Source organism: Delphinapterus leucas, chromosome 11 (assembly GCF_059928025.1).
Source record: "Delphinapterus leucas isolate spDelLeu-1000000601 "Yukka" chromosome 11, BTC_Dleu_Yukka2, whole genome shotgun sequence".
Classification (NCBI taxonomy): Eukaryota; Metazoa; Chordata; class Mammalia; order Artiodactyla; family Monodontidae; genus Delphinapterus; species Delphinapterus leucas.
In genome coordinates, this window is record NC_143139.1 from 42,661,248 (window position 1) to 42,679,632 (window position 18,385).

At 51.5% G+C, this 18,385-nt stretch overlaps 1 protein-coding gene and 1 long non-coding RNA gene across 4 annotated transcripts in view; one reads left to right on the forward strand and one right to left on the reverse strand.

Moving 5' to 3' along the window:
- Positions 1–1,299: 1,299 nt before the first annotated feature.
- CALCOCO1 (calcium binding and coiled-coil domain 1) lies at positions 1,300–16,310 on the reverse strand. 3 transcript variants are annotated; one of them, XM_089920806.1, is made up of 16 exons: positions 16,206–16,226; positions 14,511–14,567; positions 13,832–14,011; positions 13,391–13,493; positions 12,466–12,656; positions 10,981–11,139; positions 10,429–10,577; positions 8,659–8,749; positions 6,590–6,745; positions 6,133–6,387; positions 5,547–5,672; positions 4,964–5,059; positions 4,487–4,595; positions 4,065–4,267; positions 3,340–3,446; positions 1,300–2,381 (listed from the first exon to the last, which is right to left on the reverse strand). In XM_089920806.1, exons 3-16 carry the CDS (start codon positions 13,985–13,987, stop codon positions 2,204–2,206), a joined length of 2,079 nt encoding a protein of 692 aa, XP_089776932.1. In that variant the 5' UTR covers positions 13,988–14,011; positions 14,511–14,567; positions 16,206–16,226; the 3' UTR covers positions 1,300–2,203. The 3 variants fall into 3 exon arrangements, with proteins under 3 accessions (XP_089776932.1, XP_022427716.2, XP_089776933.1); XM_022572008.2 differs by lacking the exon at positions 14,511–14,567 and having other exon boundaries at positions 16,206–16,310; XM_089920807.1 differs by lacking the exons at positions 3,340–3,446; positions 14,511–14,567 and having other exon boundaries at positions 16,206–16,310.
- LOC149748009 (uncharacterized) overlaps positions 15,824–18,385 on the forward strand; it is a 28,045-nt gene continuing 25,483 nt past the window's right edge. Inside the window, exon 1 of the long non-coding RNA XR_016394942.1 lies at positions 15,824–16,764. This is a non-coding gene — a long non-coding RNA (uncharacterized LOC149748009). The remainder of the gene's footprint in view (positions 16,765–18,385) is intronic.

Consider the following 18,385-nt stretch of genomic DNA (forward strand, 5'->3'; position numbering starts at 1 on the left):
CACCCTTCTAGAAGCAGGATGTCTGGGTTCCAGGTTCTTCCCTCCCCAACCTCCCCCAGACATAAATCACAAGCGATTTCATTAAATGCACCTCCTGCTGGGGATGTTGGCTCATAATTCCTCTCTGATTAACCCCCACAACCCCGGCAAGTTTACAGGCCAAGAGAGGGAGGGGATAAGGGGGAGGGAAAAAGGAGGGATGGGGGGAATCCCAGGCCGGTGATGGATGCCTCTGTCAGCCCGGCTCGTATTCATTAATAGTCTTAATACGGGAAGCAATAAAGGAAGAGAGGGATTCTATTAATTAAATCATTGTTATAATTAACTTTCATTAAAGTAGGATCAATAAAGAGGAGTTGAGATGGAGAGAGGAGAGATCCATTATCTCTAATTTCCTTGGAAGGGATTCAGGGAACGAGATGGGGTTGCTAGGAGACAGCAACGTGAGGGAAGAAGGAAGGATGTAAGATGTCACCCAGGTGGGGTTGGAAGGGGGGTGGGCAGGAGGGTTTCAGGTGGATGGAGAGAGGGGATGGTGGGGGTGGCCCACCCACAGGCCCTGAAGGGAACGGGGGTGGCTGATAAGGGAACTATTGGGATGGAAACCAGGGGGCTGTAGGCACGGTTAATGCCAGGCATTGCTGAGAGTCTTGGTGAGCACGTGGGTCCTTAATACATGCTTTGTGATGCTGTGTGTGTGTGTCTGCCTAGCCTGTGGAGCTGGTTAGAGTGGATGAATGTGTTTTTGTGATTGTGGAGTCTGCGTGTCCATATGGGTGTGTGAGGATGGCAACAGAGGGAGAGAGGGAGGCAGGGCTGGGAGGAATTCAAATAATCTCTAGAGGTAGGGGGTTCAGGATATTTTTTACGAAGTGGATACTCAGGTGTGCACTCTTCACAGGAGTAATGCCTGTCCTTTGGCTCAAAGTACAGTGAAGGCTGCTTTGGAGAGTGAAGGTCTCGGCGGCGGAAACCTCCCCCCACTCCCAAGGCACTCACCTTGGCCCATCCGAGGTCCCTCACTGCCCCACCCCTGGGACTAAACCCTTCCCTCCCCCTCAGTTTGCTCCCTCCTGCACTGCAGTGTTCCCCAAGCCAGACCCCACCTGAGACAAAGTTTCCTCCCTCCTCCCTTCCCACTGGTGGCCAGCACACCAGGGAGGGGCAAGATGGGAAAATACCAACAGCCTCCTCCCCAAGGCAGCGGGGGTGGGGTGAGGGGGTCCCTTCCTCCCTCCCTCTTCCCTCCACTAAGGTCTAAGCGCCAGAGGTCTTGACCTTCTCTGATCCAGCCACACCTCATGATAAGAACACATTTTATTAGAATAGTTATACATATCATATAAATATATTTGTCCAGCTACAGGTAGGGAGAGGGATATGGCAGGGGGGAAGCTCTTATTGCTGAGGGGGGACCTGGAGAGGGAGGGAGGGCTGGCAAGTGGGGACACCTGGGACCATTTGTTCTCCCATCCCTTACAGAAGGCACAAACGCATCATTTCTTTCCATGTGAGGACCCTGGGGGGTGGTGGTAGGGAGGGACAGGAGATAGAGTACAGAAAACCTCAAAAATACAAAAGAAACATCCAAACTTAATATCTAATGGTACAGAAAAGGCTGGGCTGGGGTATGGAAGGCAGTGGGGCAAAAGAAGGAGGAACCAGGGAGGTTCAGAACTGGTAGAGACCTAAAGAGGTCATGATGTCAATCCAGGCCCCAGGGAAAACTCAGGTAAACAAACACACACCCCAAACAAGAGAGGGTGGGGTGCCCCAGGAATTGGCTTCGGGGCATCAGCGTGTGAGTGTGTGAGTGTGTGTGTGTGCGTGTGTGTGTGTGTGGTGGTGGTGGTGGTGTAGTGGCTGGTGTGAGTGACAGAAGCAACCAGGACCAGGAGGGGGTGATATGATTCCCCCTGGAGAAGGCCTCCTCCATCAGGGTTCCTCCAAAACCACTTTCAGGGAGTAAATTCAGCCACTGCTTCCAAGAAGGAACCCCTGCCTGGGCAGAAGAGCCAGGCAGCAGAGGATGAAGTTGGAGAGCTTGGGATGAAATCACACAGGAGCGGGTCTCGGGCAACAGAATATCATGGAGCTGAGTGTGTTGGAAAAGAGGCATGAAACCTAAGTGTACGTCTATGCATGAGTGTGTGCATGTGTGTAAGTGTGTATTCGTGTGTGTACTGGGGGTGCGGGGGTGGGATCATTCAAAGGTGAAGGGGTCCTGGGTGCTGAAAAAGAAGTGTCCATCCACGTGGTCCTCCAGGGCATCCTTATCGCTCTCGGCTGGGAAGCGTTCCTTACAAATAGGACACTCCTTCCATGGTGGGGTGGTAGGGCCCCCAGTGCTGGCCTCTGACAAGGGACCCGCCGCAAAGCCACTAAAGAGAGACAGGAGAAAGGAGAAGGTCAGTGCGTTCCACTGCCTTCCTGGCTTTTGGACCTCTGGGAGAGGGACCCACACATGTGGGCTCCCAGATGACCCTGTTCCTAATGCAGCGCCCTGGCAGTTCCCTCTGCTAGCCTCTCATAGTATCCCTCTCCCCACAATACTGGAAGCCTTAGTTTCCCAGCTCCCCATGCCCTCTTTTCTTTAGTGCCTGCTGGTTTCTCTAGTACAGAGCCCATCCCCCAACCTCCTGCTCTCCTCCCTCCATCTCCGTCTGCTGCCTAATGAGGCTGAAAATGAGTCTGACATTGTCCTTCATCTTCCTGCTCCAGCCTGGAAGGATGACAGCATCACCCGCTCCCTGCCCTGAGCCCATCTCACATCCAGGCAAAGCACGGGGCTGGATGATAAGATCTCTCTTCCCGCCTGCCTCCCCCTCTTGAACTGTGGAAGAAAAGGGAAGGTAGCGGGCAATCTGATACTTGGAATTCCCCACCCAAAGCGTCCCCCAGGGAAGTCAGGGAACAGGGATAGCATCTAAGGGGCGACCAGATGGATGCTGGACCCCAGTCTTCTTTCTGTTCCTGTCCCAAGGGGCCTTGGTCTCCTCTCTTCAATCCCTGACAGAGCCTAGGTACTTACCTGGTGGTTGGGGAAGGGGTAGGGGCAGGAGAGAGGGGATGCAGGGCAATTTGGGCTCCACGGAAGATGGTGCTGCTAGAACAACACAGAAGCCAGTTAAAGGCAGGGCCTCTGAGTGCGCACGTGCATTGATAGGCACCAGTGATTTGGAGTGGTGGGTCGTTTTGTGTGTCAATACAACTGTATTTTTTTCTTGGTTGGGGCCAAGAAGAGGGAGGTTGGGGGAAGGGCATGAGGACTGTTCACCTGGATGCCCTATCCGCGGGCATCCTCCCACCTCCCTCCTGTCCTCCCCCTTTGGCCCTCACCTGGCCATGTCATAGAAGGCATTGCCCAGTTCCGGAAGTAGCAGGTTGGCCTCCTCACCACCACTCTGCACAGCTGCCATCAGGACTGACTTCTCATCTTCAGCCTCCTGGGCACCAAAGGGATAGGGTTGAGTTTTGGGGTAGCGTCCCCAGATGGGGGAGCAGCACACTGGGACAGGTAAGGGAAGTCTAGGCCGGGACTGTTAACAGAGAGTTGTAGTAAGAGTGGAGCAGGAGAAGTGGTTTTTTTTGTTTTGTTTTGTTTGTTTGTTTGTTTTTTGCGGTACGCGGGCCTCTCACTGTTGAGGCCTCTCCCGTTGCGGAGCACAGGCGCTCCGGACGCGCAGGCTCAGCGGCCATGGCTCACGGGCCCAGCCGCTCCGCGGCATGTGGGATCTTCCCAGACTGGGGCATGAACCCGTGTCCCCTGCATCGGCAGGCGGACTCTCAACCACTGCGCCACCAGGGAAGCCCAGGAGAAGTGTTTTGATGAGGGCTGGTGCACAGGAAGAGAACGGGTGTGGGGAGGAGCCGCTGGCAGCACAGAGGCTACTGGGTCAGACTGGTGTCCACTTGGTGGCCCTGAAGAGAGCCTGTGCCTGCCCGCTCTCCCCCAAGAAAAGAGAGCCCTGTATGGCTAAGACTCCCTGCTCTGGAGGCTGGGCCACTTGGGGTTGGTCCTACCTCTTGTCCCTGCCCCTGCCCCATCTCCCCTCCGTGCTCACAGAGTCAGAGCTACTGTCCTCAGCTGGTCCTGAGAGGTGAGGAGCGATGGGAGCCGGCTGGCTGATGACAACTAGGGGAGAAGCCTCTCGTGGCCCTGTGGCAGGGGAGGAGCCCAGGTCTCCACGCTCACACAGACCATAGGGCGGGAGCCTCATGTCTTCTGGAGACTCATCCTCTGAGTCTGTCAGAGCCACTGGGCAGCCTGCAGGTGAGGGAGTGGGCGGAGAAGAAAGGAAGCATTGTTAGAGGGTCGGCTTCTCTGGATGAGGGATACAGTTAAGCTAATCAGGGGCCAGGGTCTGGGAAGGAAAAAGGCAAAACATAGAGGGCAGAGGCAGCTCCCAGAGGGGTCATGTGGAGCTTTCCCAACACAGGGAGGGAGAGCGGGGAAGAGGTGTCCCAAGACTGGGGGTGTACAGACGCAGCCCCGCAGCGGCCTCCTCGTCCTCTGTGGCAGGGTCCTCATTCCACTTCTCGTCTGCCACCTTCTCCAGGCGGGCCTCCAGCTTTCTCATGTACTCTAGCAGTTCCTGGAGATGGGGAGGAAAGACATGTGAGAGGCTGGGAAGATGCGAACCATGCAGCCCTGCACAGCCTTCTCTTGCATCCAGGATGAACTCTGAGCGCCTCAGGATTAGACGCTTTTGCCAAAGTGGGGGGCAGTTTAAGGCAGATCCTCCCCCCACAGCCCCCAGCCCTCTTTCACCCCTTCTTCCCCCAGCAACCCTCCCCTGTCCTGCCAAGGCGGCTAATAAGGGGAGCCATGGTCCCATTTTTAGCCTCGGGGCCCTCTTCACTGATGCCAGTTTCTAAGCCAAGAGGTGACAAGAAGATACCAAGTTTCCAGCCCTCAAGTCCCCCGCTGGGGCCTCCAGGGGGCTGGGTTATGGCTTCTCACCTGCTTCTCCTCCTGGAGCTGCTCCTTTTCCTTCTGGAGCACGCGCAGGGCTGACCGCAGCTCCACCAGCTCCCGCCTACTCTCTGACAACTGCACCTGAGCAGAAAGGGCCAGAGGGAATCTGGAGCCTAGAAGGTACCTCCCAGAACCTGGGCTCTGACCTGGATGCAACAATCTAGAACCACGACTCTCCGTGCCTTCGCTCCTCTCTTGCCCTGACACACAGGAGGCCCCGACACTCTGCTTCCACGAGTCCCTTGTCTTGGCTGCAGGAGACTCACCTGAGTCCTAGTCTCTGTCTCCCAAGTGGGGACCAGAGGATGACTGCCTCTGGGCTGGGGTGCAGAGGGCTCGGTCATAGCAGGGGGCACTCTAGAATTCTCCTAAGTCATCCCTACTGGGCCCAGAATGTGTTCCGAGAGCAGAAAGGGACATGGCATGCTTCGAACCAATGAGGGCTGGGGGGCGTGCAAGTGGGAAATGAGTGCCTAGAACTTCTGAGCCCACAGCCAAGACAGAGGGAAAGGGCACTGATGCCTCAGGAGGCCCGGGCCCAGGACTCTCGGGTGGCCGGGCGCCTCACCAGGCTAGAATCCTTTTCCTGGGCCAGTTCAGTCTTGAACACTTGGTTCTGGGTCTTCTCCTCCTGTACTGCCTTTTCCAGTCGAAGTATCTCTGCACTCAGCTTTAGGATCTTGTCCTTCTCGGCCTGGGAGACGCCGAAAAGGAAAACGGGAGGGTAAAGGAAATGGGATGCCACTGGCAACAGCACCATTCCTCACTGTGCCTCTTCTTTATTTAACTGAATATTTTGGAGTGATTTCCCCTTCTTGCCTTCCTCATCCCCTGTACCCCCAAATGGAGGAAGGTCCCTGACAGCATGGCGCCTTGCTGATCAGGGATGGGTATCACGGCAGGGCCGGCGCCTAGGACGGTAAATGTTTCTGAATCAAGATGGTAACCAAGACAGGTGCTACAGAGATCAGGATCTAGACACTCTGCTCAGGGAGGGGCCACACCTGGACAGCGACTGTACCTCCCTCACAGCCCCTCCCCACCCATAAGTCCTCTAAGGTTCTCACCCCCGCCTCTCTCCTCCCAGGGGATCTGACCACACCGAGGCGCGCGCAGTAGCAGCCAGGAGCCTGCAGGTCCCCCCATCCCTCTACCTCCACGCTCTGCAGCAGCCCCGCCCGCTCCTTGCTCCACTGGCTTTTCTCCTCCTTCAAGTGCAGACTGAGCTCAGCCAGCCTGCCGTTGACTCCAGCCACTTCCAGGCGGCTGCGGTGCAGCTCGGCTATGGTGCGGTCCCTGGCTCCCGCTGCGCTGGCCAGCTCCTCCCCGAGAAGGGCGGCTTTCTGCTGGCTCGAGGCTGCAAGCTCCTGGGCCCCTCGAAGCTGCTCCTTCAGGGGCTCCAGCTCAGCCTCAGGAGAAAGGAGGAGATGGAATCAGGGCTCCCAGTGAGTCATTTGTGAGCCCGGAAGGTAACTAGGCTCCCTCCACTCCCCCACCGCATCAGGACTCAGGATTGGGTTGTTTAATCTTGAGCCATGTCTTTCTCCCATACTTGTCTACAACCAGCCCTGGAACATTTTCCACTCCCTGTTGCCTAGGGGCTTCACTCACCACCCGCTGCTGGGCCTGGCCGAGGGTGTCCTTCATCTGGGCCATCTTGTCCTTCAGTCGCTGGGCCTGAGCACTCTGCTCCTCCTGCCGGCCCCTGGCTTCCTGCAGCTCCAAATTCAAGCGACAGTTCTCCTGCTGTGCCACCTGGAGCTCAGCCTGATGGCAGTAGAGAGCAGGTAAGGAAAGGGGATACATATTTGGGGTGGCCATGGAGGTGGGCCTCTGTGATGAGAGAAGCCAAGGTTCCACTCCTCAGATTTAACACAAACTCAAGCATTCAACCCTGGCCAGCCCTTCCTGGGTTCTCAGTGCAAAGCGTCTCAATCCTGAGCAACCCGTCTCCAGTTGCACGGCCTGGGGTCTTCCCCTGCCCCATGTCTGCTTCCCCGCTCTTCCTTTTCGATCAAAACTCAATCTGGATGTCCTGCAGGCCTCACACACTCGGCATATTCTACCTCCCACTCTACCCCCGTCCTTGCCACTCTTGTTTCTGTCCATGGCACTAACTACTTCTCAAGCCACTTGGGCTGGATACCTCAGTGCCACGCGTGGTTCTGTTCTCTCCCTAGTGGCCCAAAGGATGGACGCTTCTCCATCCTCCATCTTGTTCACAGCCATTTTCTCTTTTCTACTGTTACCACGACCACATTAGCTCAGGCTCTGGTCATTTCTTGCTTGGACTACTGAATAATCTCACAACTAGCTCATTTTCCACAAGGCAATCAGATTAATAATCTTTTTTTCTTTTTTCCCCCTGGCTGCGCCACGTGGCTTGTGGGATCTTAGTTCCTCGACCAGGGATTGAACCCAAGCCCTCAGCAGTGAAAGTGCAGAGTCCTAACCACTGGACTGCACTGGACCGGAATTCCCAGATCAGTCTTCTTTAAGAACATTCTTTAAGTATGTGTCCCCCACTTGAAAATCATCAATGCCTCTCACTGCTTACAGAATAAAGACTGAACTCAAGAACCTCTACAATCTGACCTAGGCCTTACCTCAAACTCTTTACCCACGCATTCAGCTGCTCTGAGTGTTCTGGACTCTAAGCCTTTGCTCATGTATTTTTGGGTTTTTTTTTAGAATGTATTTATTTTTTATTTATGTATTTACTTATGTGTTTATTTATTTATTTATGGCTGCATTGGGTCTTCGTTGCTGCGTGTGGGCTTTCTCTACTTGCAGTGAGCAGGGGCTACTCTTCATTGTGGTGCGCGGGCTTCTCATTGCGGTGGCTTCTCTCGTTGCAGAGCACGGGCTCTAGGCGCTCGGGCTTCAGTAGCTGTGGCACGAGGGCTCAGTAGTTGTGGCTTGCGGGCTCTAGAGCGCAGGCTCAGTAGTTGTGGCACACGGGCTGAGGTGCTCCGTGGCACGTGGGATCCTCCCGGACCAGGTCTCAAACCTGTGTCCCCTGCATTGGCAGGCGGATTCTTAACCACTGCGCCACCAGGGAAGCCCCTCACGTGTTCCTCTGTTCCTAGAATGGCCTCCCTCTCATCTCTGTCCACTCAAATTCTACCTACTCTTCACTGCTGAGCAAATGGTTTTCAGACCATCTCCCATAGAAGCCTAGGGTTCTGATGAAGCCATTTAGAAGCTGAAATATTTGATTTCAACTTCTTCCAAATTATGAAAAATTATGTTGAAAAACAATGCACAAACTCACAAGTTAGCACACTGGAGATCATCAAGCTCTGATATGTGCTTCCAGGTTAATTCATTTTTGTGCAAAGCTCAGAATAAAGTTTCAATTGTATTTTCTGTTGACGTGGAGAGCAAACTGAGATCGCAAGGTAGAAGCTTAAAAATTATCATTTGCACCTGCTTGTGCACGAGACTCAAGGCGTTCTCAATACTGTACAACCATGACACAATACAGAAACATATTAGCTGCTGAGGCTGACAAGACAGTCATCCATAACCTCCAATTTCCAAGTCTGGTATCCACCAAAATTATCTGATTGCTTTCATTGCTTTATAAGTAAATGTTATACATTTGAATTTATAAAAGTAAATTTATAGTAAAGCACTGGATGGATAATTGAGAAAGCAAACCAACTCTGAGCCCTTACCTCGCTTTGCTCCTTGTCTGCCTGCATTTCCTTCAGCTGCCCAAGGAGCTTCTCTTGTTCCCGAGTCAGGGCCTTCACCGTGTCTCTAACCCTGTGAGTGGTGGATGCAATGTCAGAAGACCGACTGGTCACCAGAGAAGGGACAAAGACTCAGACTTCTGTCTTGAGCCCTTCTGCTGGGGCTCCTCTAGCCCAGACCTCCACTTCTCTCTGGGATGCCCAAATCCCCAAACCAAGATGATCCAGTTCTAAGCCCCAAGTACCCAAGATTCCTAGTTTTAGAGCAGAATATAGAAATAAACAGTTGTTCTTTTCTCCTGATGTATCACTTTAAGGGATGTTCTGCTAATGGCTTCCCAGTTGTTTGCAATAAATCAAGAGACCGGAATTCAGTCTTTTCTAGACAAGGGGCAGTCATTATTGACGATAAACTTTTGATCTAGGTCAGAAGTCGGCAGATGTTATCTGTAAAGGGCCTGACAGTAAATATTTTAGGCTCTGCAGGCCATGTGGACTTCTGTGGCAACCTCTCAACGCTGCCACTGGAATGTGGAAGCAGCCATGGACAATATGTAAATGAATGAGTATGGCCGTTCCAGTAAAACTTTATTTATGAACACTGGAATTTGAATTTCATATGATTTTCACATGTCACAAAATATTACTCTTCTTCTGTTTTTCAACCATTAAAAATTGTCAAAACCATTCTTCCCTTGTGGGCTGTACAAAACCACGTGCGTGGCAGGCTGGATTTGGCATGTGGGTCATAGTTTGCTGAACCCTGGTCTACACAGTCCCTGATCTTTTCCAGATGCTCGGTTTGATCCCAATTTTTCTATTCCATGATTTAGAACCTAGACATTTAGTATCTCCCTCGGGCAAGACTAACATATCCTGGACTGAAGAAGCCTTAGTGATCAACTCACTTTTTACTCTGGGTCTCGGATAGCATGCCTCTTTCCTTTAAAGAGTTTTTCTGAAAATATCAAATCTACCAGTACTGAATGAAAGAAACTTAATTATGTCATTTGATGAAAGAAGTGTTTCTTCTGGTGAAAATCTGAAGGACAGGCATGGGAGGTGGTCAATATTCGTGCCATTTGGTAGAAAGAATAGTTGTCTGGCAGAAGAAAGAAATTTATTCTATGTGGCTCCAGAGGTCTAAACCAGGACCAAGGAATGAAAGTTACAGGAGGGTAAATACAACACAAGAGATACAAAAATGACAGCTGTCTGATATTGAAAGAGGCTGCCTTCTGAGGTAGTGATCTTTCCTCACATACCCTCTTAAATACTTTACACTCCTCCCAATGCTAAGATTCTATGATTTGTACCTTTTTTTCAGGGCAGAGATCCCATAACATTTCTGGATCACCGGTTCTAACATTTCCTAATAGTGAGAACAGAGTCTAATCTTATGCTTTGCTGGGGTGAAATCTGAAATCCATCCTCTCTTATCTTGCCTGGACCATCCTATCCATTCTCTTCTTCCAAATCCTCCACTCCTAGCTCCTGCTTTGCCTTTGCTGCACAATAGATGGTAATGATGATTATTTCCGAAGGTAAGGAATACAGAATAGGTTAGGAAAGATGGAAGCGAGCTTGGCAGAAAAATTACCCCCAGTAATTGGAATACCCTGAGTGAGGTTGAGAAGGGAAAGAGAAACCACGTGAGATGGAGAGCAGGTCTTGCCTACCTGACACGGGAAGCTGGGGTTCGAGGGTCACAGGAAGCAAAGGGAAGTAATGGGGGTAGAGGGGTCCCCTCACCTGTCCAGCTCCACCTCTTTCGTCAGCACCTTCTCACTGATAGTCTGGATGTCATCTTCCAGCTCCAGGATGCGGGCCACGTGGTCTCCCTGTTGCCGGCTCAGGATGTCCCTCTCTTCCGTGAGCTCCCCGTGGGACCGGGAAAGCCCCTGGAATTAAGGTTCCCCAAGAAGAAGAGGGAAGCTGAGATGCATCTCTCAAAGAGTGCAGTAAAGGCTTAGGAGAACTCCTAAGTTTGACTATCCACCCTTCTACCCGGTCACCTTCCTTGAAGAAGAAACTGTAAGGGAACATCCCCTTCCCGGTGAAGACGGCCACCTCCACCCTAACTCAGCACTCCTGTGTTCAGAGAACTGAGTCTCACTACAAATTTGGGACGTGTCTCCCATCGCATCCAGTTTAACACTACTTGTGACCGCCTAAACCTATATCTTAGATGCCAGCACCATCTTAACAGCCCAATAACGTCTCCCCTTTACTGTCTTCACTGGGTTCAGATTTTGGACCCCAGGTGAGCAGGCAGGCCCCTCCCCCCAGCAGCCCTGCTCCCACCTTGTACTGCTCCTCCAGTGCCACGTGCTCCTGCCTGGCGGACGCCAGAGCTGTCTCGAGCTCCTGTACTCGGCTCCTCAGCTCTGTCACCTGCCCCTCCAGCTGCAGCTTCAGCTGCATCAGGTCATTCCTCTCTTGCTGGCTCTCGTCCAGCTGGTTCTACAGGGGACGGGATGAGAAGGGGAATCTGCCTGCGAAGCGCCCATTCCAAGGTCCCATCCCCACCGCTCTGCAGATGCATGTCAGGGCTGGGAAGTTACATCAGTACAGGCTATAAAGAGGCGAGTCAGGGGAGGCCTGGGTGCTACTGAACCCTGCCCACCACCCATCAGACACACCAGCTCCTGGCACGCTGAACTGCCCACCCCTCTTATCTTTTCCCCGCTGAGGCCTGGTCCCTCCTTTGCCCAGCAATTGCAGGAACCCCTTGTCTGGCAGAAGTCTTTCTCAATCCACATGGACAAAGGGGATGGTTCCCCTAATTTTACCCTATCTGTTCTGGAGTCAGACAGATGTGGGTTTAAATCTCCAATACAATTTTTACTAGCTAGGTGACTTTGAACAAGTTACTTAACTTCTCTGAGTCTCTCTTCTCATCTGTAATGTGATCCCTTAGCCTGGGTTGTTTTAAGGTTTAAATGAGAACAATGAATGTAAAAACAGAACACGGGTAGGAGATCACCCACCTCTGACTTATGTAAGATATAAACATCTTCCTATTCTTGTATCGATTCCATATGTTTAGAGGATTCCACAGGGCAGGAGTTTGTGTAAATCACAAACTACTCATTCCCACCTGTTGAGCTTTCCTCAGGCCTGTCCTCTCGTCTGGGGAATGTACTTCCTCCCCACCTAGTCCTGTCCTTCACCTTCCTTCAGGAAGTCTTCCTTGCTAACATCTGCCTCCACTCCCTAATTCTTCTGTATTTGGTCCAACAGAAAAATAATACAAGCTACATAAATAATTTAAAATTTTCTAGTAGACACTTAAGAAAAGTAGTAAGCAGCAGATGGAATTCATTTATCTAACCCAGTCAATCCAAAATGTTATCATTTCAACATGTAATCAATATAAACAATTACTGAGATCTTTTACAGGGTCCTGCTGATCTGTTCTCACTCCTCACTTGCCGTGGAAGTGGGTCTCATCCTCCCCTTCCTTGCAGTGTTCCTTCCCTGTGTGGCCTCCCTCTACCCTTTGCATCTTCCTCTAGCGCCTAGGGAAGGCTCCTGGAGAAGGAAGCCTCAAAAAATTCTTAGGAAATCTTGAGTGATGTTGGCCTGTGGGTGGCTTGCTTTCCTACCCTATGTGTTCGTGTCTGTCTGTGTCAGATTGAGACTTTCCTGTAGGCAAGGCTTTGTATAACTCCCAGTGAGGTCTGCAGTTGAAGCTACAGCGAGGGGAGGGTGAAGCGTGAAGGGGCCCCTTGCAATGCTAGCCTCCGGCACCCTCGCCCAGGAGCAACTCTGTTGCTCTGCTCTCACCTGCAGCACAGTTGCCTTGGGAACAACCAGCAGGATGTCAGAGCCGCCGTCAGTCTCCTCCAGGGTCACCAGTTCATCCATGGGCCGTGGCTCTCGGAACTGGAAAGGGGGGCTCTGCCCACACACCCGGCCCTGGCGGTTCACGTACCGGAACTGGTAGAGCTGGGCTCCGGGTTTGGGCAGGTAGCTGGCTGTGGGAAGAAGTACAGACCCAGGACCCCAATATGATCCCAGGCCCTCAAGTGCTCAGCAGGTTCCCCCTCCCCTTGATGTGTCTTATTATCCATTGTCTTTGGCCCCAGCCCCTTGTTACCTGTTCTATAGACTGTTTTCTCTCCTCTCCACCTCTCACAGGCTATTTCTGATCTCTGGGACACTCTTCTCCCTCCTTTCTGCCTAGCCTTCTCTTTCCTCTCTTTCCTAAACCTACCCTCCTTAATAATAATAATAATAACAACAACGACAACAATGCTAGTTACCATTTTCTGAGTACCCATTACATACCAGGCACTTTGCTAACAGCTTTATCTGTATCATTTAAAATTTTCATATTGTCCCTGTAAGCCAGGCATCCCCTTTTACTGTTAAGATAACAGACACAGAGAGGGTAAATAATTTGCCCAAGGTCAAACAGCTTGTAAGTAATTAGAGCTGAGATTTGAACCTGGGTCTTTCAAAATCTAATGACCATCTTCTTGTTAATATATGAAGCCACTTTTCCCTCTTCCCTACCCCCTAGTCCCACAAGAAGAGTTCCTCCTTTTTTGGTAAGAGGCAGGACTAGCGGCCCTTTTACAGTTCCTTTCTTGTCTGAATCCCTGATTCTTTGAAAATCCCATGATTCTGTATCTGCTGAGACCACTACCCTCTTCCAAACCTCCATCCCCTTGACCCCTCCCTCCCGGTTTTCCCTCTTCCCTTGTACCTTGGAACTGGACACTGGCATGGATGGGGGAACCATCAGTTGCACTTTCAGGCACCGAAGACCACACAAACGTGTGGTAATCCCGGACACAGGCAGCCTCCACCTGTCAAAGCCCACGGTGGGAGAGGGGTATAGTGATGCAACTCCCAGCTCCGGAAGGTGGAAAAGGCCGAGGGATTGAACCAGGGGTGGGTAGGATGGTGTTGCAGTGGCAAGGATGCTGAGAGACAGGGAAAGTGGAGGGATGCTAGTGTGTCAGGAGAGAGCAAGGCTAAGATGGGGAGATGGGCTTTGCTTACACACATGGCCTTGTCATCTGTGACATCATTCTCCCTTCCTCTCTATCATCATGAGGTTGAGAATTCAGAAACCAAATCAATTCCCCTTATTCCAGACAACCCATGGCCCGTAAGCCTGAGCCAAAAGGGGGTCCAGGGATACCTTGAAGATGCCAATCCAGTCGCTGGCACTGGGCACAGTGCCTGGGGGGAGCGTGTAGTGACACTCCACCTTGGTGTTGGGGATGTAGGTCCGGGCCACATTCAGAAAGTTGACTCCACCCCGGGATGGTGCCCGGCTTAGCGATGATTCTTCCATTCTGGCCCTGAGATGGCTGCCCTCCTATGAAATGAAGATTGAATATCCTGAAGTCTCTCCCCCTCTGCCTCTCTGCCCCCCAACTCTGTCCCCACCCACAGCCCCTGCTCCTGGAGATGAAGGCGTATCTGGTTTCCAGCCCCTGAGGGTTTAGGACCCTCTAGAGGTATCAATCTTAGTCTCTAGGGCATAGGTCTGGCCTTCTGGGTCAGTACCCATCCTGGCTCACACTGTACCCTCTGAGTCACAGACTCTCCCTAGAGGTAAGAGCTCTCTAATTTCTGCTCCCTTTTCACAGCCCCATTGACCAAGCCTCAGTCTCCCAGGCTCGGCCTCCTGTAGTCCCTCCTTTTCCATCTCTTAATAGCCTTGACCATTCCAAATTCTTCAGCCTCCATCTCCCCACCCCAACCCCTACATCTTCTGGCTCTTGAATTCAACATCCAACTGAGGCGGGGGGCCCCCTCATTCTGAGCAGGCCTCCTTGCCCACTCCAGCTATACCCAGGAATGACTTAGGATACCTGAAAACAGCAACTCTCTCTGAAAGTAACGACTGAGTCTTTGGAGCTGGAATATGGCTGGGGGTACGAAGAGACCAATCTTCAAGCCCCTGAACTCTCACCCTCTCTCCCCGTCTCTCAGCTGTCTTCCGCCATGAGCAAAAAAAAAAAAAAAAAAGCCCGCACTCTCATCCAAGAAACAAAGGGAAAGGGAGGATAAAAGGAAAGATAGGTTCTGTCCCTCACTCATTCCTCCAGGAAGTCAAGAATTCTGGAGGCGGCTGCTTCAAAGGGTGGAGTGAAACACTCAGCAGGAACGTGGTGCTGCGGGGAGATGGAATGTGGGGGCCTGGAGCCAGGAAAGCCCCACCCCCGGGTAGGGACAGCCTGGAAGTAAGGGGCCCTGGGAAGGGAAATGTACACATAATGTTGAGAGAAGGAGAAATGGTTCAAAAAGAACCTCATATTCTTCTCTTCAGGTCTTGCCAGGAGCAGGGCTAGAAACCTACTGGTTTGACGGTTCGTTAACCCATCGCTAGTATTCCCCTCCCCCCCCATTTTCTCTGCTCCCCTTAGCCTCAGTTCTAAGTGCCTGAACCCTTCCATCTGCTTGGATTGGTAGTTGGAGGCATGCTATAGGATGGGATTAAGACGAAGCGTTCCAAGTTAGGTGGGGAAAGTTCAATGGAAAATATGAGGCTAGGGTGAGGAAAGATAACAACAGTCAAGAGAACTCCTAAGCCCAGGGCTGTGAGATGGCCCTTGTCATCTCTCATCTCCAGCCCACTGAGCTTTGTCCTGTGTCAGTCACAGTAATGCACGTCCAATCAACCACGGCCACTAGTCATGTGCACGCCCCCAAACATCACAAACCCACAACAGGCTGAAGCCAGGTGGGTAGGGACTTTAAAAGAGGACAGAAAATCAGTAAAGAAGGGAAGGTGGGACAGCTCTACAAAAAGGAGCTACTTCTCCCTCCAAAATAGAGACTGAATAGACTCTGAATTTTCATCTCTGAAAAATCCCTAGTTAAAACTAGTCCATGTTTTTTTCCAAATACAATTCTTCTGGCTTTCTAAGAGGGGGTGAACTGTCCTCAAAGACATTGTCCTGGGGACCCCAACTATTCCCCACAAACAAAATTCAAAAAAGCTGGAAATATCCCCCACGCCTGAATGAGAACTCTGGGCAACTAAGGTGTATATGTGTAGCCAGATTCAGGTGTTTGCATGGGGCGGGGAGGGGGGTGTCCCCATCCCCCCCACGCTGTAGGGCTCTAGAGTTCTTTGACACTCTACACCTTGGAAGCTTCCCCAGCGCCAAGGGATTCAGCGTGGTAAAGGCCTTTGGATTGGTGGCGGGGCGTGGGGGTTGGCGGTTTGGGGAATTAGGGGTAAGGGAAGGTTTGTGGGGTCCAGTCTTGCCGGGCCGAGAACGAGCCGACTTAAGCCTCCCTCACAACTCCCTTAGGCCTATCAAGCTTTATAGAGAAGGACTGAGAGGGAGACGAGAACAGCCAGGGGGCAGCCCCTGATCAGGGCCCCCTTGAGACCAAGAACTCCCGAAACAGCGGGGTGGCTTCTCCAGTACGGAAAGTGTTAACACCCAAATGCTCCTGCTTCCCCCTTCTACGGTTCCCTTAGATTATCCTTTCACAGTCTGGGAAGTGGGGGGATCCCCCATAAGATCGCCCCCAAATTAGGCCAAGTTTCTTACCCCACCGACGGATCAGCTGTCCCCTCACCTTTCACCAACAACAAAAACAGCACTCGGCTCCGAGAGGGGGAGGGAGAAGGGTGGGCGCGAGGGCTTCTGGGGTTTGTGGTTCCTCCGCGCGTTTTTTGCAGGTGAGATTGAGCATATCTGGGACTACATGTGCCAGGAGGCTGTGCGCAAGGAGGGCGGAGTAGAGGGCGGCTGTGGTAGCGGCGTCACCGCCGCATCCTGGGAGGCGTAGTTCTCACTTCCGCGGCAGCAAACGAGGGTGTGGCCAGCAAAGGACTTCACAGCCCAAGAGTCCTTGCGAGGGGGCAGGCTATATGAGTGGCGACTGCTGATTGGTACCGTGCGTGGTTGGGGGGTGGGGAGGAGTTACGGCTCTAACGCCCCCACAGTAATACTTCTGAGAGGGCCGAACGAGTTCGGGTACGCGCTCCCGTTCACTTTTAACACCAACCTGCGAGGTAGGCAGTTTTGTTATCCACCCTTTACAGATGAAGAAACTAAAGCCCAGAACGGTTACGGAACCGGTCTAAAGTATCAAAGCTATGAGATGGTAGGTTTGCACGACTCCAAGTGCTCTCGCCACATCACACCTACGTACCATTTAGGGGATGGGAAACTGTGTAACAGCTGTGGTAGCTGGTTCTCCTTTGCTTCAACCTCAGGGACAGCCCCTGTAAAAACTGTGTTGTGTGCACCGCTGACCGTTTTTTTCCAACTTGAAGGTTTCACTGCCAGGGGCCTGCCAGTACTCACAGTCCTGGCCTGGGCATCCCTGGAATGGCCTCTAGGTCCAGGAGGAGGATCCATTGGCTGACGTGGTGTTGTGGGGAGAGGGGGAAGCTGAAGTGGGGAGAGGGGGAAGCTGAAGTGAGAAGAATCAAGTTGAAAAGGGAACCTGGCATAATTCAGGACGGGTCACAATTCAGAAACAAGACCCTTGTGGGGCTAGTTTGCCCAAGCCTCTTAACTGGTTTGAAGTAATTAGGATAACAATCCATGTGCTTTTGTTTAGAAGAAGTGAAAGATTCACACTCCTCCCACACACACCCCCCCCACGTCACATTAAAGACTTGGGCATCCTGCGCCCCCTACCTGCTCTGGACCCTCCAAGTAGTCTGAGGCATTCAAAATGATCTCTCTCTCTCTGTCTCCATAGTAGGGATTACAGTCTAAAGATTGATTTGATCTTCCTGGGTGCCTGATTTAATTCTCTGCTGCATTGTTACGGAGCCTCTGCCTTTTCCAAGTTTTGGGGTAGTATTTTGCTTTTATGACTGAATAGGGTGGCTGGTGCCTGCCCTTGGGTGCCTTTCATCTGAAGATCTCCAAGCACTTAACAATAAGTCATTGGGCTTCACAAACATTAAGGTGACATGTCTGTGTCATTAGTCAGGATTTATGAGTTACGGAACAAGCTGGTGGTTGCAGAGATGGCTCAAGGTCCTGGGGTGGGTTCAGAGTGAGGCCTGTTCAGGGACCCAAGTCTCAGTTGTTCTTGGTTTTTGTCTTCCACCCAGAATAAAGGCTTGGGCATCCTGCTCCCCCTACTCAGTCTCAGCTGGAGCTAAAAATAATAACAACTTCCATGTACTAGGTGTTTACCACGTGTTTAAACTATGCTAAGGATTTTTCCATTTAATATAACAGTCTTATATAGTAGGCCTTATTATCAACCCCATTTTACATATGATGAAAATTGAGGCACGGACAACTAAGAGAGTTACCTGGGGTTATCCAACTAGTAAGTAGTAGAATCAGGATTCAAGCACAGCTAGTCAGTACACCATATTACCACCCCGGAAACTCCTGTTATGGAATACTAACACCCTTTGTTCTAAGGAACAGTACTGTTATTCAGGGGACAGGTGTTCACTGAACATTTATGTGCAAGGTGATGTTAAACAGATTAATTCAACAAATAGATGTGACAGGTACTATGCTAGGTATTCAATAAATTTAGTTGAAAGAATAAGTATACAATATAGATATTTGAGGGAGGGATTGGATAGTTTAACAGGACAGGGTCTGAGAAGGATAAGCTTATGCCAGGCTGAAGCAAAGATGCAGCGGTGGGAATGTATAACATGTACTGGAGCCTAGGAAGTCATATAAGAACAGCACATCAATCTCAACTTTTTTTCCCCAAACTCAGATTATTGATAATGACTGCC